Source organism: Polyodon spathula, chromosome 38 (genome assembly GCF_017654505.1).
Source record: "Polyodon spathula isolate WHYD16114869_AA chromosome 38, ASM1765450v1, whole genome shotgun sequence".
NCBI classification, from domain to species: domain Eukaryota; kingdom Metazoa; phylum Chordata; class Actinopteri; order Acipenseriformes; family Polyodontidae; genus Polyodon; species Polyodon spathula.
In genome coordinates this window covers 1283385-1309252 of record NC_054571.1, presented here as the reverse complement: position 1 = coordinate 1309252, position 25868 = coordinate 1283385, and the positions used below count along the sequence as shown (strand labels likewise).

The window sequence follows — 25868 nt, the reverse complement described above, 5'->3', positions numbered from 1 at the left end:
CTGTCAGTAACCAACCGCTGCTTCCTCTATTGACTGACATGCTTTCAGCCAGTAGCATGAGTTGACCCAGAAAACACTGCTGAGGTGAAATGTACCCAGATAACCCGAGAATAAGGCAAAGAAACTGAGAGCTTCCTTGAACCTAAACTAGCACCAGATACCAGCTTTAGAATTAAAATACGCGTGCGATATAGCATGTGTTTCTATCAAAACTGCACATCTGAGATATTTGCAGCTAATGAAATGCAAACTGGCTAAGATCTATGGTATTGTTTTGCTATCTACAGTTGCTTTAATGTCCTATAATATTTCAAAGTTAAAACTTAAACAAATTAGAGCTTAAATGTGTATAATAAACGCATTCAATAATACTGGATAATCCCGGTAAATAAATTACTTTGCACTGTATAGTAGAAAGGCTAAAATCTACAGCTGTTACTTTTCCCAAGTACTTACCCATGTCCTGTCTTCATGAGTTCTGCATGCAGCGGGTCTCAGTGTGGTTAATCAGTTTATCCATTACTTTGATTATTCAGATAATGTCTCTCAATGGTGCAGAATACTTCACTGTCCCAGAGCTATTTCTAAAGTAATTCATATAATATGTGCCAAATAAAAATGCACATTCGCAGAGGCTTCAGTAACCCTCTTGAAAAAGCACGCAATGGATCCGTGATCAGTGCTTTGAGGGAACGGGCTAATACACTGAGGTCATTGCAATCCGTTAGTCCAACTGAAATATTCAGGCTCATGGTGTTAAATATATATATATATATATATATATATATATATATATATATATATATATATATATATATATATATATATATATATATATATATATATATGATTCATATATTATATGTGACAGTGCATGGGGACAAGTTACGTCAGTCGATGTTCAAGATGTCGATGAATAATTCTATATATATATATATATATATATATATAGATATAATATATATATATATATATATATATATATATATATCCAATTCAAATAGTAATATAGATCCAATAGTTTAAGTTTCCTATAGGTTAAATTACACTGTACTTGTTAAATATCAATCAAGAATATCAACCGATAGACATCGCATTTCTCAAACAAGCAACAATGCTGGATATTCCTAAAGCAGTGATCACACTGCCAATGCATGTTTCTTTCCTCACAGTGAGGCTATTATCTGAAACCTTTCCCAGGATATAGCCACTTGTTTTGTTTTTTTTCCCCCTAGCAAAATACAATATTTTATTATTCGCCCGCACAGTATTAAACAAAGAGGTAGTCATGGGTTAGAAAATGCTTCAGCACAAGATTTCATATTGCTAACGTTTTCAGACCCGAGTTCAGAGAATGAAGTATTCACTGCATTGTAAAAGTGAACCAATCTGTTAATCTAATGAGCCACTTGATGCATTGACAGAAGACAAAAGAACGTCAGTAAGAAATACCAGATAGAACCAACTTACATCCACTGGGGAAGTGTTGCAGGAGGGACAGGTTAATGGTTACACTCTGGTGTACCAGCTGTCCTTCGAGATTAGACATGCTTCTTAGGCTGGAGATACACAGGCATTTTTTTCTTGGCAATTAAAAACAATACAATAAAAATGTACCATGTGTCACTAATTGACAACTGCTCTATTTTCAGCAAAATGCCCGTGTGTGCCAATGAAATCGACAAGAGGACGTTTTGCAATCGATCGATTTTTTTCTTTTTTTTTTGCATGATAGAAAATGTTTATGGGATGTTGGATGTGCGCAATAAAAAAAAAGATGACGAGTATAAGGAATTGGCAAATATTTTCAGGAAACCACCAGCTATGACTTTCTCGCTCAAAGCACACGCAGTCACTGATTATAATGAGTGTTACAGTCGATCGTGTTAAATGTATGCTTTTCTACTTTGTTTCCTGGGTCCCTCATGAAAAAGAAACTGGACGTGCCAAGTTAATGCGGTTTTCCTGGTGTGTGCGTGTACCATTTAAATAAGATAAAAAAAAAAAAAAAAAAGAAGAAGATTAGTTAACTGTGATATTTCATACCAAGGTTTTTCTTTTGAAGCGATGTACCAAGATACAGTCATAACAAATTAGTATTATTTTAGCTGTGACATCAATTATTACTCCCACTTACGAAAAAACAGTGACTAATATTCTTCACTTCCTTTTCAGCCGAAGTATTTAGTATTTCTTAAAAAAAAGCAAAATTGGTGCATTCCATTTGATTACAATCCCGTGGGGGGGGGGGGGGGGGGGGGGGGGGAGCAAAAAGCAGAACTGAAATTTGACTTTATTTGGAAAGCTTTTTTTTAAAAAAAAAAAAAAAAAAAAAAAAAAAGTCTGCCAGCTTCACTTCTTCGTGGTCTCTTGAAATGGAAACTCCTGGTCCTGAAGGTCGTGACCCCTAAGGCTACGTGACCTTCGGGGTTATCACCCCATCAAAAGTTTTAGGTTTTCTCGATTTCTCAAAAAGGGGTACTAAATATAAACACATTTCCTTGTGGCCTCAATTACTGAGATGTAAACAAGCTGCATGCAACAATTCCGTGAGCATGCAAGATTGAGTAAGTTAGGAACATATGACAAACTGCGAGCCCTGACTTTCAGGTGGCGATTCTGCATTTAAATGCACTTAAGTTTGAATACTGTTAACTAGATGACCCGTCGAATCCCCTTCATTGGGATTCCAATCCCTGCTGACCGGCAGCAACAGGACAGGTTTGGGTAAATGCATTTCACAAGGCTCTCGTCTAGAGCTGCTCTTGAAGTCAGACTCAGAAGGAGAGCGGTGCATTAAATGGTCTTTTAATAGGATCCAGGATCCTAGAAAAATCCAAAGCTCTTGTGAAATAGCAGCACATAAAAGCTTGCCACTGTAAATTTGTACCCTCTTTGTGCTTTTCCCATGGCTGTACCTTGCATTCACCATAGTTTACTGGGTTTATTTTGTAACATGTTTTACCAAACCTCCCTGCTTTTTACAGCTTTAGCCAGCTTTTGCCATGCTTCCTCTGGGCTTTATTACACTCTGCTGTGCTTTTACTGTGGGGAAACTCTGATAAAGGTAGCCATCAGCTGTACCTGAGGACAGCCATCTCCATCAACAGTATAAAAGCACTGTCCTAGATTTCCCATGCACACTTTCTGCACTCTGTATTTACAGCTACGCTCTTTTCAGTCGTCTGATGTTGATAACCATGTCATGGAATTGCCAAATACCATTTTTCAAAAAATGCAATGGCTCGGTTGTGCCTTTGTGTTTGGATTTCAAGGGAAATTAATAAATCCATTAAAAGTTGTTCCCACAGAGGAATTGTGGGGGACGTCTTGATCCTAACCTATAACACTGATGAAAAGATATAAAGGTGGGTGTGTGTGTGTGGGTGTGTGCATGCTTGGAGGGCAGCCAGAAGGAGATTAATCATACCCATTAAGCATTTTATAAAGTGGGAGATGTAGTTATTCTGAGACAATGCATGCATGTTTCAAGCAAAGCCGTTTCACTTCACCGTGCTGTGTTATCTCAGCGCTTCATTATCTGTAGCATGTGTTTTTACCATGCTTTGTTTAGCTTTACCGTGCTGCTGATATGTTCACTTTATTAAACGACATAAATGCATCTACCTCTGTATTCTAATTATAACGAACTGGAACACTGAGAGAGAGAGAGAGAGAGAGAGAGAGAGAGAGAGAGAGAGAGAGAGAGAGAGAGAGAGAGAGAGATCATTTATATATAATGAAAACAAAAAAAAACACTAGAAAAAAAATCTATGTTGTTGTTTGTAAAAAAAAAAAACCTCTTTGATGTTATTGCCAATGTATAATGAATTTTATAACTCTATATATCTATATATTCATTCATTTAATAATTTTCATGGAAGATGAAGCAACTGGATTATCAGGATTACTCTTAAGTTGCAGTAGGTTCATTTTGTATGGGGGGTGCTTTTCAACTTTTCACCATGGCATGAATGTTGAATTGGCTTGTGGAGAAAACATATATTTTTAATACATGGCAAAAAAAAGTATGCTCCTTATATTTTTCATACATAGAAAATGGCCCCTTTTTTATATATTTACAATATATGGGATATATTTAAAATATATTTTAGTGTGTAGTCCATATATTATTTTATATGTTGAAAATATATGATGCACCATATATTTTCATTAGTCTGTAATCCATATAAAATAAATATATGGATCTTTAAAGAGAATATTAATGCTGATAATAAAGAAAGAAAAGTATAGGTAAGAGCTTGGGAAAACCAAAAAGAGTAGTAAAAGCATGGAAAGTTAAAAAAAAAAAAAAAAAAACAGAAAACAAACCGCGCCTTGATTCATTGCTGTACCTGGAGCATTGCCGTGTTCGAAGTGAAAAATTACAACATCAGCAACCCCCCCACCCCAACAAAAAAAACTAACTAAAAACAAAGGAGAGAGGGCTTTTTTTTCCCCCCCAAAGTGGGTGGGTTCCCAGGCCGTGGGAGCCGACAGTTTGCCAAGAAAATACCTGGATTAAAACTTTTATCGGCTGCCAATCTCTGAAACACGGCAAACAAACACCAGGTACTGACACGCAGCTCTGGTTTCAGCAAACCCAAGAGTTTAAAGGGGCAGCGCTCAATACCGGCAGAGGGAGAGCAGGATTCGATATCCCAAACACACGCCTGCTGCACATTCAGCCTTTAACACCAGCGGATGAGCTCTGAGTTTATTGAAACACATAATGTGTCTCTATATATGAATCACATACCTTTTAGAATGTTGTGAATAGAACTTATGATGTCACAGCAACTCAGTGGACGCTGTCATACCAAAACAGCGATGTCACTGCACCGCTGCCCTGACACCTCGTTGGCCGAGCTGTCGAAAAGGCTATATCTTGGGGGGATTATTGGTCTGGTAGCATGGGCAAAACGTGCGGATTCTTTTATCTGTTCCTGCAAACAAATGTTTGAGTCAGAAATCTGAATGGGGAAACTGGCGCTTTCATTTTGGGGACATACATGAGAACAATGCTAATAATATTTTTAAACCGGTATTGCACAGCGCTGACTAGCTTCAGGGTACGTGCAGATCGAGGCAAAAAGGTGTGCGCTGAGGGCAAAGGAAGTACCACATGGATATATAAACATGCATGGGAAGAATGACAATATAAACACAGCGTGATGTGGGCTGACTGCAGTTGAACACGGCTATTGAAACCGCAGCTGCAGTGTAATTCTGATCAGGTGCTGTACTGCTACAGCTCAACTGCAGTGATCATGAATATTTCCTGTTTTAATATCCCTGACCTCTATAGGTTATTATTAGCCTTAGTGCTCGTTTATATCCCATCTTATCGTTGATTTAAACTTTTGTTTTATTTTCTGAAGTTTGGTAAACATCTATTGAGGTTCAAAACTGTGCATCAGCATTCAATTTGCGCAGTTAAAATAGTATTCGCCCTCCACATACAGCTCTGGCCATAAGTTTTGCATCACCCTATAGAATGAAATAATTTAGCTTCATAAGGTCGAATGCAGCCTGCTGAACAATGCTACATATTATTATAGTACATACTGATTGTAGTTTCCCAAATAATGAAAAATTGACAAATTTAAAAAATGTGGCATTTTGAAATCTAACATGCTACTATTATGAATTCCAGTAGACTTTTGCGATATCATTTTGTATATAGAAATGTTACAATGTTAGGTTATTATACTATTCCTATGATGTAATTATTCTCACTGCAGCGCTGGGTCTGGGTTGTGGGTTTAGATTTATACATGTACGTTAATGTTAAGTAACTTGAACTCTAAGTGTTTTAGAGCTGAAAAACCATTTTAAAAAAAAAGGTCTAATTAAGCTAATTATCAGTTCAATTAAGGGTCTAGTTAAGTAATTGAGAGCTCGGTTGGAATGAAAACCGGCAGACACAGGGGATCCCCAGGACCGGGTTCGAGAACCACTGGACAGATCTCAAACCTCAGTGCACTAGAGCGGACATTCTGAAAAGAGCTTTGAAACAGACTTCAAGTTACAAGTATAAAAAGTTGTCAGTGTGTTAACAATGAAAATTACAGGTACGTTATTTAAAAAGTTGCGGCAACACGTGGGGACGTGTAACGCTATATTTTTTTGGAACCCCGCTGCCTTGTCTTTAATCTTGACTTTAAATTACTGACTGCCTAAAACAGGGTAAGTATCGCGACTGATAAGAAACGACAGAGCAGACTGCCTTAACAGTTTTCAAAGTATGTAGAAGGGTTGGAGGCTAGAGGCTAAACCTTTTGTTTTTCAAACTTTTTTTTTTTTTTTTTTTTTTGTCAGTCTGAAACTTCATCTCCCTTCTCCGCGGACCTGAAAAACTAGTCAGCTTTCATTTCAAACTCACCCACGGAATTCAATTAGTGAATTAGAGAACACTCCGTGACTGTTCCAAAACCATGTGTGGTAAGCCTTTAATAATAATAAAAAAAAAAAAAACAACTACAAAACACACTACTACACAGCCAGCTCTAAACGAGGCACGGACAAAACATACAGAACATTAGGCAGCCTGCCTCTCACCCCCTTTTTACATGCAGGTCCTGTAACAGGATATGGTTGAGTAACTGAAGGTCAGGAACGCTCTGAATCGAAGGCTGTAATCCTGTTATCCAAAGCGATCTGTTAGTACTACAGCAAATTTAAGAGGGGAAAAAAGGTCATTCTGGGCTGGACATCTAAGAAAGGAAAATAGGTTGAGAATCAGCATTCCAGTGGTAGATGCCCTTTTGTTGTTGTGTGCACAATTGTACCATGTTAAGTTTCCTATCCGTGTATCAATTTTATAATGTATACTGTTTACTGTTTTTTTTTTTTTTTTTTTTTCTCAAAGTTATAACGGCAACTTCTTGAACTTCATAGAGTTTGCACAAACCATTTCAAAATTTCAATAAATGTAGTAACACATTTGTGAGCGAAGGGGGATATGTCGAGATGTTGGAGTGAACATGCATATAGCTCAGGACAAGATAGGGGTCTGCTTGATACCATGAATTCAGCTGGGAAATGTCTGTAGAAGCTTCTTTGTTGCTTGTGCAATATTTATTAATTCTGCAGAACTCACAAAGTAGATACAAATACAGAACCAAGTTGTTGGGGTAGATTACCATGTGGAAAGGTTTTATTTTGATGGTACTGAAAGCTGCATTAAGGTCACTTTTGAAATATTTTTGTTAGGAACTGTTCGTTCCAACGCTAACACTTTGGAAGAAGGCTTACTGGCCCCCTCTGACACACCCTGGCCCTCTGCTACTTAATCCTCTCTCCTGTGTCATTAATGACAGGAAGCTTACCAAGCCACTATGTTGTCTGTGCCCCCGGGGTCAGGTGATCTGCAGCGGCTTGTATCGGACTGTCACAACCGCGCATGTTTAATCCCATCTGCGTCGTGTCACAAGCATGGAGTTTGGGACTTCAGAGATAATGGATCTGTCAAAACGGAGAGGTGTTTGAGAATGAGAACATTGCACGCTGGGCATTGAATCAAGTGGTCCAGATAGATTTTTTGATCACTGAACATACTTGAAGTGAAGTTTCCATTCTATTAATCAAAGCGCTGGTTCAGGCAGAGAACTTACATTAGCCTTATTTTCTGGGTCTTCCAGTACCAGAACAAATCATCAGTCAAATAGCTGGCATCATTCGATACAAGACATGTCAAGTGATCGGACAATCCATTGCATCCCCACTGTCTGTGCCAGAGTTTGCCTCCTCCCTGGTGTCGTCTAACGGGGGAGGGCTGCTATCCTGCCCCCCTGTCCCTGGCTTCCCTACAGTCAGCCTCTCCACTTCTCTGCAAGCTCATTTAGGGGCAGAGGTACATCAAAAGCAGAGGCCAAAGAATGCAATGTGAAATATGTGTAATGCAATAGTGTTGTTAATAAATAATCTATTGTATGAGTTTCCTGATTGAATTTAAGGTAGTTTCAGATGCAGGGTTACAATCGTTTGCCCTCATGCCTTTTTTTTGTCTCTGAACTAAACAGAGCATTCCTGCGGGTACATGCAGCAGCAGATGGATCTAAGTGTCTTCTACAAGCTCTGTTCTAGGTGAGGGAACTGTTTTTAACTTTCTTAGAATGAAGTTGCTGATGGGTCGTTTGGACTGAAATATGTTGGGGTCCAATCTATTTTTGCCTTTTTTTTTAATAATAAAACTTAGCGCGACAGACGATAACTTTTTGAGAAGTAGATGCATGAGTTGCATGAAGGGATTTGATATTACATTTTAAAAAGTTAAAACTAAAGCATCCTCCCCCAGAAAGATGAAAGCTTGACGTGGGTCTAAGAAAAGACAAAATCTAAAATGAGTTCCTACATTTAAAAAGTAAAAAGAATCTTTTAAAAATGCATGCAGCTATGAGCAAAAACTTTGCATCACCTGTAATGTTAGGATTGAGATATAATTATAAAAAAAAGATATAAGAACATAACTTAGATATTTTATTTAACATCCTATAATCAAATAAACTACAAAATGAAATGAAATCTACTGGAAGCCATAATAGCAGTACAGTAATTCATGCTAGATTTTGAAATGTCATGCTATTTTTTTTTTTAAGTATATGGGAAACCACAAAGCGGTCTGTAATTCAATATGTTAATGTAACATTATTCAGCAGGTTTCATTCGACTTTATGAAGCAAAATTAGTTCATTCTATAGGGCAGGGGTGCCCAATCCTGGTCCTGGAGGGTCAGTGTCCTCCTGGCTTTTGTTCCAACTGTCCCCTAAATTAGTTTATTGGACCAATCAAGCACTTATTAGAAGCTTAATTGGTCCAAGTAAGCAATTTAGTGTACAGTTGGAACAAAAAACAGGAGGGACACCGGCCCTCCAGGACCGGGATCGGGCACCCCTGCTATAGAGTGATGCAGAACGTTTGGCTACAGCTGTACAGTATTCTGGACTCTTGTCATTCTGGTTGATTAAGTTTGTTTTATAAAGAGTAAGCAAACGCTAAGTGTTCCTGAATGCTGTGGCTGATAGCTGCTTCTCTGTGCATCATCTCTGGAGACACTTGGGTCTTGAAGACAGCTTCTTATCAAGCTTATACAACAGCCCGATAGGAGAAGAGGTAGCAGAGTTCCTGCGGAGTACGGTTTCTGCGCATTCTTTATGCCTCACAAGAAAAAGGGGGTTCGTCTGACTCCCTGAGATTCACCTCTAGTTTCATAGTTACGCGGACAGCAGTTTATTTCCTCTCTCATGCGCTGAAGTTTGTAGATTTTCTTTTTTCTTTGTACAACAGCGATGGGGCTTTGTTCAATGGCTTTCAGCACCCCCGCTTTACAAACTGTTCCAGTGCCACTGACTGAAAGGTGTTTCCTCAATAACACCAGTCTTACCTGTAGTAAACAATCCTTGCTAACATGCTTTAGAACTTGAATCTACAAGTTCAAAGGGATCCTGAATGCAAGGCATTATAAATTGCAATAATTACAACAGTGTTTGTTTTCTTTCCCCTGTAAAGTTAATGAGCCTTAATGCAGTGATGAAATTACTCTCGACAATTGTGCTTTACTTTGATTTGCTAATTGCGTCTAGTATGGTAATTAGCTCAGCTTGCTGTCCCTGATTGAATTAGGCTCTCTCCAGTGGGGATTCTGAGATTTAAGCTGTGTGGTGTATTTCAGTAAAAGAAGAAGCGAGGTGTTGTATAGTAAAGCTTAGGTAAGCATTGTAAAGCACAGTAGGGGTATGGTAAAGCATGTTAAAAAAATGGCAAGACAGGGTAAACTATGGTATATGCATTGCATAAGTATAGGGAAACTGCAAAGTACCGTAAAAAACTGACTGTGGTAAACTCTTAAAACAGCAACTACAAGAACATAGGGGCTGCTTCCTATCAGATTATATAACTACTGTGCATGATACTTCATCAACATAAAACTTTCCCATTCACATAATAGAATTATACAGCTATGGCCAAATGTTTTGCACCAGCTAGCAATGTAGGATGGAGGCATCACAGAGAATACTCAAAACCCCAGCGTGTGACAGTATGCGGAAACCACTGATTTCTTTGCTTACTTTTCTAGCAGTCTTTCCAACGGCTCCTCGCACTGAAAATCTGTTGTTTTGACATGAGCTGATTATCGAAGACGTTTGAAGGCTACCAGGACAGAGGAATAGATTATATCCTGGGAGGAAGTTTAGAGAACATGACAAGTGTTTTGATCTGGCATTTCGAAAGAACAGGATGAAAACTACTGTGCAAAACCGAAGGAGCACCTTGGGACAAGTCTGAAATACCATCTGAACGGGCGCATTAGTATTAATTTGTCTTTGCAAGAATGGGAATAAGACTCCTATTGCATAGCAGTTTCACCCAGTTCCAGGTTTTAATATGTGCTAGGTAACAGGCGGGTCTTATTAAACTCATAGTGAAACCAGGAATGGAATTGCTATGCAATGAGTTTCATTTCAATCCCTGCCTTGCACATCATGTTCCAATCATCATAACCTGGTGATTGTCTTAAAGTTTAAAGCACCATTGTGGCTCCAACATTGCTCTAACTCATGTCTAATCACTAGGCACAACATTGTTAATGCTCTCAGACTAGCAAGAGACAGATTCGTTGCAGTCAGTGACTTGTAAATTGTTATGCGTGATTAATTTCTCGCTAGATTTGAACACAAATGATTGTATTCCCTTTATAGAAATGGTGCTGTTGAATAAGGACCTGTAGTTTTTAAAAGAAGTGCAAACGATTGACCGACTGTAAACTCTTCTGAAACTCATGGATGTATGCATGTAAAAGTAGGAGCTGTTAAAGTAACTGCCCCCCCCCCCAAAAAAAAATAGTTTGGCATTATTTTTAGAAAAAAAAAGAATTGATGTATAGTGCTGACGTTACTGGCTGCTAAAAATATATCTTCTCACGGTGCACTGAATGCTCTCTCTGATCTGACATCTGACCCCAAACTGACCTTACTTTTAAAATCTCTGTTGCAAAATCGCCGGTTATGTCAAGTGTGACCGTGGATATCGGGCTGCTTTTCAAATATATACGATAAACCTTTGTTACATTTCACCCCGTGTGCTGTGCTATCAATTAGACCGAGTTCTGTTTTTAGAAAGCAAAATACTTGATGGTGGAATGTGCTTAAATACTCATACTCATCAGCCCATTGCAGCTTTGTAGATTAATTATTTTGAGCAGGTTTGTGATTTTAGTTTCTAAGTATATGCTGACCCAGGACATACTTGTGAAGAGCATGCAAACTTGGTACAGATCTGAAATGCCCCCTGGAGAGAAAATCTAACAGACTAGATTCTCCTGTCATATAAAACGCTGCGGATTGCATTATGTTATAAGAGGCTGTGTCACTGAAAGATAAAAGGACACCATGCCTTTCACTATGAAGACACTGCGCTTGTAATAGTCTTCAGCACTTGAATGTACAGAAGGGTGGAAGAATCTGCAGGTCCTAATAAGAGCTGGGCCAAACTGAGCAGGGTGGAAAATACAACGGAGGCTCTGTACTGCCCTCTGGTGACCAGGGAATACATATACCTCACGTAAACAGTTGTAGCAACACAAGGGAATATGTAACACAGTCAAATAGAAAGTACCTCTTAGGGTATTTACAAAGCGGTCAGTGTGTTTCCAGTAATAACAATTCCATACTAATGTACACACAGTGAGTTCCAACCGAAAAAAAATATACATGTCATTTTATATTATATATGAATTCGTTCACAGACACGCTTTGCAACCAAAGTACAAATAAGGAAAAGTGCATGGAAAAAAAAAGTGTCAAAGCATGCCGGTTTATTTGTCTTTCTAAGGTCCGCGTAACGAATGTCATTTTTAGCTTCAGGCGGATTCCTACAAATCATTGAACATGCGAGTAGACATAAAAACACGCCGTGGGACTCCGTGAGATGTTATCTAGAATACTTTTCCACTTACTGTAACGGGAAGTTAATTGCGAGGGAGGGAGACTCATTTTGGCGGTGCGTTTCCCGCGACTTGGATAATTACAGGTACCTAAACCCCCCCCCACGGATCTTGCTGGGGGGGTAATAGTTAGGCAGTCCCTTTGTCTCCAATAACTTGTTTAGCAGCTTTCATAGTGTAGCTTTGTTTTCAGGTGCTGCAGATTTACACCGATTCAACATCCTGAAACATGACCGTGTCTGGATTAGCGAATCGTCCTTGCAGCTCTGGCCAGAAGTTTTGCATCACCCTATAGAATGAACTAAGTTTGCTTCTCAAAGTCGAATGAAACCTGCCGAATAATTATTTACCATATTGAATTACACACCCCTTTGCAGCTTCTTTGATTGCAAATAAAAGATCTAAATTATGTTAATCTGGCTTTTTTTTTTAAATGGTATCTCAGTCCTAACATTCTAGGGGTTGCAAAACTTTTGTCCGTACTGAAATGGCTTGTCCAGCATTTGATTTGTGTTTGTAATGCTGTCTCAACTGCTCACACACACGAGGTGTGGCAAATCAATTGGTGATTTGTGTTTTGTGCCCAGGAACTAACACTTTACTTCAATGTAATTACCTGTTAAACTCAGTGTATTTAAATCAAGGTATTGAAGTTGTATAAACACACCGATGAAGGCTTTTTTGGCTGAAACATGTTTGTGATTTTCCTTATGGATTAGAACTTTTAATGAAGAATAAATAATGAAGAATAAATAATGAAAATGACTTTTTTGATTTGTTTTTCTTATGAGCGTGGGCCTTTGTTACATTGCTTTGAATCGATCTTTTATTTAACATCATGTAATCAAATAAACTACAAAACGACATCACAAAAGTCTACCGTCCGGCAGCCATAACAGTAGTGTTTCGTGATAGATTTAAAAAGGTCCCATTTTTCGACTGTCAGTTTTTCTGTTAAGTGTATGGGAAAACTACAAAGCGGTATGCAATTCAATATGTTAACCTTATTTAGCAGGTTTCATTCGACTTTATTAAATTCGTTAATTCTATAGCGTTTGCCCGCCACACTAATTGGATGCAGCGAAACTTGAGGCGGGCTTATGGGTTGATAAGGACTGGCCTTTGTTCTCCAGTCGTCTGGGCAGCGCCCTCTGGAGGCTGGGGCCGCCACCGCAGCCTCTCCTTGACTAAGGGGCTCCACTCTCAGCTGGAAGACACCGTCCTCCTCCTGAAACAGTTGCAGGTGACGCACTTGAGCAGGTTCATGCTGAGGTGGAACAGGGGTCCGAGGTTGAAGAGCAGGTTGTAGAAGGTGCGCACTGACAGGCTCCCTGACTCGTCCGCGTACTTCAGAGCCACCAGAGGCGTGTACAGCGCGTTGGTCTGGTAGCGCAGCCTCGGCTGCCTCATCCCAATCACCTTCATCGTTGCCTTGCAGGAAAAAGAAGAAAATGAACGATCAGGTCTTGCAGTGCTCATCAAGGGCTAGATTATCAACCCCCCCCAAACAATCACAAGGGCATGCTTTTTTTTTTAAAGGTTAAAACCACCAAAGACTAATGCATTCCACTGCCTCCAAGATGGCTTCACATGAACCTGCGTGCACCACTCAAACTACATTTCCCATCATCCTCCTACTGGATTTACCAGTGAGAAGGAGGAATGATGGGAAATGTAGTTCTTAGAAATATACGAGAGGCCATCTTGGAGCTATTATAGAAACAGCCAGAAAGCAATAATACAAAAATAATAATTCAAACAACACACACACCTTAGCAACACATGGGAACATGTAATACAATACAATAAAAAGGTCCTTATATACCCTGTAAGACCTAACAAACCCTGGTATTCAATTCCTGAGTTGTTTATTTGTGGAAGCTTTATTGGATGTGTTTTAATATTTCTGAAATAAGTGTGCAATGGTGTAAAGAACAGAATAGAGTCCAATCCAGTAACTAACAGGGGATCTAAATATACTGGTGACACTCAAATCGTTACAATAGAAAACTCACTGCTATTTCACTGAGTAGCTTTCCACTAGACTGGGCGGGATGTTCAGTGATCTACGACAGTTTTGTGACTATTTAAGCATGCTTTATTTTCATGTGCACTTTAAGAGTGCGTGGCTACAGTGCAGCTGCACTGCTGTCTGTGTCTGTGAATAAAAAGAAAGAGAACTGATTGAAAGAAAAACCTGGACTAGTGGGGTAGTTGAGGACCAGGGTTGAAAAGCACGTTTACTTCCAGATGCTGTTACTTGGTTGTGCACCAGATGGAAGTATAATTCACCTTCATTAAACAGAAAGCAGGCCAGCTTCCTCTACCTGTGGAAACCTGCTTGCTATATCAAAGTTCCTTATCTACTTCCTTATTTACGTCCTATTTCTAATGCAATCTCTTCGAGCTCTGGTTTGACGCCGATGCGTTCCTGGTCACTGAGCCCCTAACCCACGGCTGAGTTCACGATCCCGTATTGAAAAGCTCAGCGGGTTCAAACAGCGTCTCTCACTTTGGCGACGGCGTCAGGGCTCTGACCCATGGTGGTGAATATCTCATGGGAAGCAGGCAGGTAGACCTCCTTGAAGTAGCGGACAGTTTCTGCGTCGGCACCCGGAAACTGGGACTTCCCAACCTCCTCCATCAGCTTCATCTCAAACTCTGTGTTCACAGGGCCCGGCTCGATCAGAGACACGCTGCGGAGAGGAGGACATTCAGCAAGCCAGCTTGTGTAATACTAACTAACATAGCAGGCAAGGATTCTTGAAGGTACCTTTTTAAAATGAGCTGAGAAAGTTAGATACAGTTCTATAGGTATGTACACAATTATTTTAATATACATACATTGATATAGTATGGCGTTTATACATATTTACACATCAGTTGTTCATGGATACATACATGTCATAATATCTAGCTTGAATATATATATATATATATATATATATATATATATATATATATATATATATATATATATATATATATATTATATATATATATTCTATATATATATATATACCTATTTATATATATATATAGCATCCTGTCTATTAACTGTTTATGCTTGTTTGTTCTATTGATGTTATTATTCCAGCAAAAATTGTTTTGAAAAAGGCTCCCCTTGACTGAGGTGGGGAAGCATATTAGGGTTGTGCCGTGCAACACTCTTATGCTTCCCCCTCTTATTTCAGTCTTTCGAGAAGCAATTTTTCATGCACTGGAGAAAGCATGCTTTTAAATTCAATCAAAGGCTGATATCCAGCAATTCTCTCCAGCTAGATCATCCTTTACTTACTTCACATTGAACTTCAGCAGCTGGACAGCAAGGCTTTCACAGAACCCTTCCACTGCGAACTTGGAGGCCGCGTAGACGTCATTGAAGACAACACCTGAGAGAAATGGCCATCGTAATCCGGCAGGTGTGATTCTATGGAAATCTGGCTCCGTCATTATTTGTATGTGGCTTATGACTGTATGTTTTATGGTTGAATTTATGCTTTTTTAAACCCTTGTTTATTGCGTGTGATGTTGTTTGCTGTGGTGGTGGGGGATCTTGCCAGGTTTGTAAATGAGAATCTTGTTCTTAGTTGCCTAAATAAAGGTTTTGATTGATCTGCCATGCACCATTTAAGACTTTCAATGGAAAATACTGCAAAGAATCTGCAGTCTTAGGTGTAAGAAAGGGCAAGCAAAATGCAGCTAATTTATGTTTTAAAAAGTTTAACACATTTAATGAGCAAAAAACCCCAGAGGAAGTGCCTGTGCCTGTTCACGTAACATTATTCAGCTTTATGAAGCACAATGAGTTCATTCTATAGGGTGATGCAAAACTTGTGGCCAGAGCCGTACACTTCATTCACTGATGGGTTCTGAATTCAAGGGGTAAATTCTATTTTAAATGAACCAGTGTTGTTGTTTTCCTTATCTTTTATGGATTTGAAATGTCATTTGAATCATTTAGATCACATTCATCATTGTCCAAAGAATGTTCTCAAATGTCCCTGCATTCCACTGGGAGCGATGTGACGTCTCCAGTCCTTACCTTGCAGCCCCATCACGCTGCTCATCGTGATGATGCGCCCGCTCTTCCTTTTCTTCATCTCCGGCACCACGGCTTTTATCATCCGCACCGCCCCGAAAAAGTTTGTCTCGAACACCTTCTGCATGTCTTGCATGCTCAAGCTCTCGATGGGCCCGATCTGGCCCACCCCAGCGTTGTTTACTGCGGACAAGACAAGGGAGCGTGCACTTCCAGTAATGCTCTGTTCATTGCAGAATTTCAGAAAACGAAGTCAGAGTGCAGCACCACCTTTTATAAGAGTTTACCACAATAAATGTGCAGGTTCACAACAGCTGAGATGCAGTGTGAATAGAATAGCCCTGCATTAATAGCAGAGATGCAGTGTGACTAGAATAGCACTGTATTAATAGCAGAGATGCAGTGTGAATAGAATAGCACTGTATTAATAGCAGAGATGCAGTGTGAATAGAATAGCACTGTATTAATAGCAGAGATGCAGTGTGAATAGAATAGCCCTGTATTAATAGCAGAGATGCAGTGTGAATAGAATAGCCCTGTATTAATAGCTGAGATGCAGTGTGAATAGAATAGCACTGTATTAATAGCAGAGATGCAGTGTGAATAGAATAGCACTTGTCTTAACCCTTATACAAGTTTACCACTGTATTTTGCACAGTAGTTTTCCCATGCTTTCTCCTTCACTATACTATGCATTTATCATAGTCAACAATGGTGTGTCATATTTTTTATTATAATTTGCTTTACCATACCTCTCTGTGCTTAACCCTTTGAGGCACAAGGGACATGTGTGTGTGTCCCACAAATAAAAATGCTAACTTTCTTATTTTTGCAAGGAGGTGCACGAAACAGGGTTTGCAATGTACTGACAGGCTGGTAGTCCAAATGGTCGGTTTCCTCCTCGTGATACTTGAGTCTCAGATGTATTTTAAGAAGAAACCATTTGAACTACAGGAGCTCAATTCCTTCTTTACCTTAAGTGACTAGCCATGCTTACCTGTGCTTTACCATGCTCTCAATGTGCTTTATTACACTTTGCTATTCCAATACGATGGCAGACTTGTATAAGACTTCGTAATGAATATAAAACCGTGTTTAAATAACTTACAAGTTTGTGCACTTGAGTAGGGGAGTGGCAAAGCTTTTGGGACATTCACAAAGCATTTGAAAAGCACCGTTGATTTTTCAAATCAAAAGCACATGGGGCTGTTTTAAAAGGTCATTAATGCACCGTGGTTGTATAACAATAGCAGTTTGGTGTTTCAGTTTACAAAAAATGTGGTGCATAATTGGTAAGTGCTTCATGAATATGACCCTTTGTGTATTGAACAGGTTGTAGTTTGATGTTTGAACACCGGGTGGCAGTATGCACCATCTGAAGGAACAGCATGTAAATTACATTTCCAGAATGAAGCACAAAAAAGACATTGTGAAGTTGCCTTAGCCTCTTTCGGTCAAATGTGTAGAAATACGTTTTTGTAATGATTTTTTCTACTAAAGTTTCAAATGAATTGTTCCTCTAAATAACTGCTGGTTTGCTTAACGTGGGGTGTCCATGTAGTTAATGAACAGGAGATGGCGCTGTGGTATATATTTCCCAGCTCGAAATAGGAAAACGGTTTCCCTATGCATAGCAAACACCCTCTGTGACACTTCACATTCATTCTTCTACAGGACTAGTCTAATTCTGTGCTGGCATGATTTTATCATTTACTTAGTAATTGTACATCTGACACACATTCCCCTCTCTATATTGCCTCTTGGCATGCACACTTAGAGAAGAAATGTGGGCTGCCTGTCATTCATAAAGCTCTGCTGGGACTCAGAACCTTTACCATGCTTCCCTATGCTTTACCGTGCTTTCACTGTGCTTTGCTGCAATTTTACTGTGGGGAAACCTTTATAAGGGTTAGCTTGCAAGTTTTTTTTTTATATGCTTTACCAGATCTCTCTGTGCTTTACAATGCTTCCCTTTGCTTTACCAGATCTCTCTGTGCTTTACAATGCTTCCCTATGCTCTACCATACCTCTCTGTGCTTTACAATGCCTTCCTATGCTTTACCATACCTCTCTGTGCTTTATAATGCTTTCCTATGCTTTACCAGACCTCTCTGTGCTTTACAGTGCTTCCTTATGCTTTACCATACCTCTCTGTGCTTTACAATGCTTCCCTATGCTTTATCAGACCAATCTGTGCTTTACAATGCTTCCCTATGCTTTACCAGACCTCTCTGTGCTTTACAATGCTTCCCTATGCTTTACCAGACCTCTCTGTGCTTTACAATGCTTCCCTATGCTTTACCAGACCTCTCTGTGCTTTACTGCTTTACCAGACCTCTCTGTGCTTTCTGTGCTGTATTGCTCTTTGCTGTGCTTTGACTATGGGAAGCTTGTAGAATGGATGAGCTGCTGTTGTCTCACCCAGCACGTCCACTCTCCCGTCCTTCATGTTGCTCAGGCACTCTGCCACCGACTCGTCGCTGCACACGTCCAGCCTCTGGATGCTCAGGGTCTTGTTGAGCACCTCGCCGGCCGCCTGCTCCAGCTTGTCTTTCTTCCGTAGGTCTCTCATGGTAGCGGTAACTGGCAAGCGCAAGAAACCAGTTAGCCAGTTCCACAAAACACTGTTAGCACTTAGCATGTTGCTAGCTAGCAAGCAAACTGATTTTTTAACCTGTTATATATATATATATATATATATATATATATATATATATATATATATATATATATATATATATATATATATATATATAAAAAAGATAGAATGATAAAGTTTAGTAGAAATCCACTCAGCTAGTCTATATGATTGAATGGTAATAGCAGCTAGAGCCAGAGTTGCAGGAGGGACCGGTTAACGGTTACACTCTGGTGTACCAGCTGTGCTTAGGGTTCACAGGGATGTCAATATGAGTCCTATTGCACAGCAGTTTCACCCTTTCCAGGTTTTAATACAAGCTTGATTAGCCACAATGTGTCTAGGTCACAGGTGTGACTTATTAAACTTCCGGTAAAATAAGGAATGGATCAAACCGCTATGCAGTGGGAGTCTTATTTCTATCCCTGGTGTGACGTCTGTCAACAGACATAGATATGCAAAGAAGAACAAGAAGAATGCATTCCTTTACTCTGATATGACAGATTCATATCAAGCAGCTCTTTAAAATAATGTGTGCTCAAAACTAAAGGGAAGTAGACAGTACGCTCAGGGCTAGATTCTCAAAGCGTTTTACTCCGAAGCATCATTATTGTAATTTTAATCTGAAAGAAAACCATTCCAGTTTGAAATGCAATAAGAAACAAGTTAAGACTGCTTACAAGGTCCCAACAAAGTTAAAAGTCTTAGCTGTTTATATCTGGCATCTTTATTGGGGCAGATTTTACCCTTTAAAAAAAATAAAATAAAATTATAATAATGATTTGGAATGAATAGCTGTTGTCCTTAGAATATTGCAAAAAGAATTAATGAGAGATTAATGAGAAAAAGTACCCTCAAATTCATATTACTGCACAGTAAATCTCCAAGGGATGTAATAGACGATTACAAATAGTGGATAGCACACCTCACACACACACACACACACACACACACACACACACACACACACACACACACTGCTTCAGAGAGATTACAGACCTCCCTCGTGTTAATCTGCTTTAAACCCAAACAAGATTTCAAAGACCTTAGCACTTCAATCAATTACACAGTAAGACGAGAATGAATTCATCTAGTATTTACAGTTAGAGTGTATAGGTTCTGGAAAGACAACCCATACTGTACACGGTAATGAAAGGGGGTTTGTTTTTCCTATTCAATCTCTTCTTCAATTCAGTTGAAATGTTTTGCATCACCTAGAATTTTAGGATTGAGAGATCATTAAAAAAAAAAAAACACATGAACAGAATTTATATATTTTTTATTTAACATTGTGTAATAAAAAAATAAATAAAACTAACGTTTACTAAGTCTAACGGAAGCCATAATTGTAGCATTGTATTTTATGTTAGATTTCAAAATGTGACAGCTTGTGTTAAACTCTGGAAAGGGTGATTCTGTAATAAAAGTCTTATTGAAATCCCATTTTTTTTCATTTTTGTCAGTTTTTCATTAAGTATTTAATATGTAATTCAATATGTGAACGTAACATTATTCAGCAAGTTTCACTCTATAGGGTGAAAACGTTTGGCTATAGCTGCATTGCGTCTTGCATGTCCTGTTTGCAGGTGCTGCCTGGTGCTATTTATTAACCTCTTTGAATCTTTCACTTGCAATACCTTGCACAGCAAGCCGAAAGAGGGCCAAACTGCTCCAGCCAAAAGTCAAATCAAAGAGCTTAGATTTAAAAACACTGACAGACTCAATGCCTCTTTAATACCACTTATGACCCCCCCAGACTTTGCCCCAGGAATCGTGTTTCTAGTTTTCACATTCCCTGCGAGTTTCTGTTTATCAAAACATATTATGTAAATGTTTTGGCTTTTTCATCAGCTACCACCTCAATCCAATTGTTGTGGAAATTGTTTTAAATTTTAGCAGTTGGAATTTGGGCTTAAAAGGAGATGATCATAATAGAGGGAGATATTTAGATTGTGTCCAGATGTTCTGCAGCTTGTGGTCTTGAAATCCTCTCTCCCCCGTGCTTGGAGAGGGTGATGGGTGGTACCACTTACAGGATAGTGTCTATTCAAAAAGAAAAAATATGTTACACATAACATGCAAGGTGCAAGAGAAGTCTTCTTCAATGGAAACATTTACTAAAGTTGTGGAAAGTCCAAAGTTTGCTCCACTTTTTTCTAAATGGAATGAAGACAGTGAGCCAGTGGCAGGGGCAGGCGAGGGTTGTCCAGTGGATGCACACAGAGACAGAGGAGGAAATGACATCACGCCACACGTACATGCAGGGCCTATTTCACTGGCTTGCAGCACACAGCACCACCATGCTAAGCGCCAACAATGGTAACAGGCAGGCGACGATACACGGCAAGATAAAATAAAAAAATACAAAGAAAACACTGTCAAAACACTGCTGGAAAATAATAGGTGTCGAAAAAACGGCAGAGCACAGCTCTGCTACAAAAGAAGGTCCTGCTGACACAAACCTGCTGACTATACCTTTAACGAGGATTTTCCCAAAACTAATCCCAGGCCCTTTCAGCGAATTAGAGAATGATCCCAGTACTTTGAGAAAAAAATAAATAAACCTCGCCAATAATAAATAAAATTAAGATTTCACTTCATTTAATTATTTAAAAACAGTCCTTAACAAAGCATTCCTTATACAGCCCTGGGTGTTTTGTGAATATGTTTCGAAACTAAATCTAACTAACTAAGATTGTTTATTGCCTTATCTGTGCCTAAGATTTTTTTTTTTTTTTTTTTTTTTTTTTTCTGGACACCTGGTTTTGCAAAAGTTGACTTTTCTGATTCCTTTTCGTCAAACTTTACACGTGTGAGTAATCTGTCACTGAAGATCATTTGTAATTCAGTGGCAGCTATAAAAACCAGACGGAGACGCACAGCCATATGGAGAAAGCTGGCATCCGATGAAAAGAAAATGAATCCGGCTAGCTTGTTCCTGAAAGATCTAAAGGAATATGAATATGCAAGGGAGGCTGAACTACAAATGCGAGATTAAATAGCAGCTGTCCTACCGGCCCAAAGTTAAAACTTCTTTAATTACACCCTTATTCTGCTTCAAATGATCTTCTTTTATAAGGAGGGTCTTCAATTGTAGGCTCAGCTGTGTTTCAGATCTGGGCTTTGTATAGAACCCCACTGATCCCGGCTGCACCACAATAGGACTCTGCTGCCAACGTACTTGTTATTAAACCCAAAGGCTTAATGCCCGACATCCAAAGAGGGCCTCTGTCTTAATTAAAGGCTTTTCCTTTTATTTTAGCTCTGACTTCCTTTAGAACTGTTTCAGCGCTGACTTCCTTTAGAACTGTTTCAGCACTCTGACTTCCTTTAGAACTGTTTCAGCACTCTGACTTCTGACTTCCTTTAGAACTGTTTCAGCACTCTGACTTCCTTTAGAACTGTTTCAGCACTCTGACTTCCTTTAGAACTGTTTCAGCACTCTGACTTCCTTTAGAACTGTTTCAGCACTCTGACTTCCTTGACTTCCTTTAGAACTGTTTCAGCACTCTGACTTCCTTTAGAACTGTTTCAGCACTCTGACTTCCTTTAGAACTGTTTCAGCACTCTGACTTCCTTTAGAACTGTTTCAGCACTCTGACTTCCTTTAGAACTGTTTAAGCACTGGTTTCTTTTAGACTTGTTCAGCGGGCTACAATAGGCATTGGGGGTTTGAAAAACAGCAGCGCAGAGGTTGGGGGCTAACTGGAGACCCCACACACTGCAAGCAAGCGCCTTAACCACTATACAAAGGGGTAGCGGTTAGGGGTGTGTCGAAACCCATTTTATCTGAGTAATACCCTTTAAGAAATTTGAAATGTTTAGGTATTCATTATTTGGAATAAAACATGTTGATTACTCAATTCAAATCAATGCAGTCCCTCGGCTTTCCTTGTTTGCATAATTATTGAGTATCAGTCAATAACAAACTGGCACTGTTATTATAAAAACTAAAACTCATTTATGCTTTATTACTTGTCTTTCCTTTAACCTTTTGATGCGATGTATTTTTTCTTCACTTTCCTTAGTTCCCTTTAGAAATCTCTGCAGTGAATTGTGAGATTGTAGTCCTGGGCAAGGTGTGTTCTCTGATTAAACTCGACAAAGAACTACATATCCCAGCGTCCACAGCAGTAGCTCGAGTTGGGTTTATATGGAATGGTCACATTAACATGATCAATCAGTTGCATTGCTAATTTTGCAACATGGGGGAAGGCAGCAGCAGGGCTGGTAGGTGACGTAATCACACACAAAGACATAAGCCCAATATACGCTCCTTGCAAAGGAGCCGGCTCTTTTGCACAGGCGTATCGGTGCTTTGCTTTAGTGTGAGAGGTCCCAGGTTCACGCCCGCCCTCCACCTGTGTGTGGATTGCAATTGCCTGCCTGCGTTAACCAAGATTTCTACAGTATTTGCATCGTCAGTTAATGTAAAATGTCAGCGTCCCAGATGAAAGGGAAAAAAAAGCTGCCAAACGGTTCATTCTATGGGGTGATTCAAAACGTTTGGCCATAGCTGTAGTCTCTCTCCAATACCTCAGCATGCTTTACTGGTATACTGTTAAAACTCTTCCTAACTAGTCAAAATTCGCACTGTTAAATGAAATGATGTCAGTGTGGTGTGGCAGACTGCCCTCGGCAGAATACCAGCATTCCCGATCCTGCAGTACACACAACATGGGTCACTCAGCCTATTAGACAAGCAGCATGTCGAAGTACAGAAATAAAAACATGTCAATTAGTGGGGATGGGAGTAAGAGAGACCAATGTATTGCACAGAGCTTTTAAATTTGATTCTAGCTCATTGAGAATGCCTTAAGTCATGTCAGCGATTGCCGAAGACGCTTTGTCTGTTTGTTATTCTTGTGATCATAATCATAGGGATTTTGCACATTCCGTTGCCTGTAAATGAATATCACTGAGGACCAGCTTGTATGCGGAAGCCCGAGGGTGAGGACCATTGTGGGGCTTGTCAGGATTATTATTCCACAGAACACTGTGTGGCTTTGTGATGTAACAGCATTGTTTTCGCCGTATGGGTTAGGACTATCATTATAGGACTTTTCACTCTGTTACAACTGGATAAGTTCCCACAAACGACTGGAAGAGGAGACAAAAGTAGATGAAGACTATCAGGACAATGAGAGAGAGACAGAGAGAGAGAGAGAGAGAGAGAGAGAGAGAGAGAGAGAGAGAGAGAGAGAGAGAGTCACATTTTGGGTGAAGAGCAGGGGAGGGAATCGTAGTGAATCATGGCAGTCCAATCTGTTCGAAGCGGGCTAGGATATAACTTGATATAACTTCTGAAAGGATCCTCCAAGTGTCATTTTTAGGGTCCTCATTCAATAAATGAGCCGGATAATGGGACAAGCATGTCCATCCGTCCGCCTGTCTGTCTGTCACGACAAGGTGAAGACAATAACTGCCTTGATTCTGCATCCAGATCTTCTCTCTCTCTCTCTCTCTCTCTCTCTCTCTCTCTCTCTCTCTCTCTCTCTCTCTCTCTCTCTCTCTCTCTTCATCTCCAAGTTTACATAACTTTTACGAGACTCTTAAAACAAAGCAAAGGTCAAGTTGCTTTATTGTTAAAAGCAAACTACTACCCTGGGAATGTTTGTCCTTTTCACAACTCACAAGAAACTTCCTTTTTTCATTTTTAAATTAAATAATCATAATTTCCAAGGGGCTGCTAATGCACTGGTTATTATCATGTTGGCATTGCTCATTAAGCCAACTAACAATCGTTATGTATTGCTGTAAAAGCAGAGCAAAGTGTATAATAAAAGCCCAGTGAATGGTTGTTTAAGAGCACGGCAAAGCTTAGTAAAAAAAAACAAACATTATAAACTGGGAGAACATGCAATCGGAACACCTGAGTAAAAAAAATAACCTTTTTATTCTGGTAGACAAACATTGCATGGGAAAAGCTTGTCAGCCCACAAAAATACTGTGCAAACCTCTCAAAATTTTTATTTTCCAGTTTTGCTGCACATTAATTACTATGTTTGTGTACCGGTCCGGCTATTTGAACTTGCCATACTGTACAGTTCCATGACTTACAGCAGTATTGTGGTAGTTAAATCACAGGCTGTCTACAGTACAGATTTGTCAGTTTACATTAATCACAGTTTAAGCTGGCTAACTTATTTGCCGCTATCTCTGAAGCTGTGATAAATCGCGACCAAAGTGCAGTTGGCCAAGAGAGATAGTATGTTTTTATTAAAATCACCCATCAGTGTCACGTTGTTTGCAGAGTCACTCTTTCTTCTGCCACTAACAACAGACACGGCAGTTTGTTTTTCTCTGCCTACAGGGATGGGAATAAGTAACAGTTTCACCCATTCCAGGTTTTGCTTGATTAGCTGACAAGCTGTGTCTTATTCAACTCCTAGTAAAACCAGGAGTGGCTCAAACTGCTATGCAATCTGAGCCTTGTTTTCATCCCTGGTCGATTATACCTGCATCATTGTCAACAGGGAGACCACACTCATTTTTCAGCCCAGTGTATGAAGCATACAATTATCTACGCTATTAAACCTGGCAAAACAGTCAGTCTTCACAAAGAGGAGCTTTGTATCTAAAGAGTGACTTTCAAGGAACTGACAGTGCTTTTCAAGCTGGCAGGCAGGTTCCTTTTTAGAAACACGCATTCAGATGATAATTCGCAAGCCACTGGAGAAAAGGGGTTTACAACTCCGAAAGAGTAGCACGATTATCAATCAGCCTGTACCCAACATGTTATTACCTTACCCTGGCTTGCAAGTTTCAGTCCCAGGTCAGCTGCAATACCTTTATAACACAGGCACCCAAGGAGTTAAGAACAGCTGTCACATTGCAAGAATTGTAGTCTGTAACTTGACGGAGATCACACCTTACCATGGTAGCGTTTCTTAGCGTCCTGGGCCAGAAGTACTGCGAGTCGAAGACCAATCCCGGAGGAGCAGCCTGTGATCAGGACTGCTTTCTGCTCATCACTCGCCATGACTTAGCGTCTGTGTGGCAGAAGGAGGACTGGAGGGGATTTTGACTAAGCAGGATCACACAACTTGGAACAACACGGCAGTCACATGGGAGCTACTTAAACATTCAGGGACACGGAACATTAACCTCGTGTGCTCGCACTCTCTCTCCTCTCACTTTCTCTCTCTCTCTTGCTCTCGCTGTCTCTCCCCGAGTTGAGAGTGCATCTCCTCAGCCAACCGATAGTGCAGTAGTTTAGATTTAGACGCTGCAGACAGGACACA

At 39.7% G+C, this 25868-nt stretch overlaps 1 protein-coding gene across 1 annotated transcript; it reads right to left on the bottom strand.

Annotated features, from left to right (window-relative positions):
* Positions 1–8903: 8903 nt before the first annotated feature.
* Positions 8904–25650, bottom strand: rdh8a (retinol dehydrogenase 8a). Its single transcript, XM_041235636.1, has 6 exons — positions 25501–25650; positions 18408–18569; positions 15990–16169; positions 15243–15336; positions 14457–14640; positions 8904–13375 (listed from the first exon to the last, which is right to left on the bottom strand). The coding sequence occupies exons 1-6, from the start codon at positions 25604–25606 to the stop codon at positions 13148–13150; spliced, it is 954 nt and encodes a 317-aa protein (XP_041091570.1). The 5' UTR covers positions 25607–25650; the 3' UTR covers positions 8904–13147.
* Between the last annotated feature and the right edge of the window lie 218 nt (positions 25651–25868).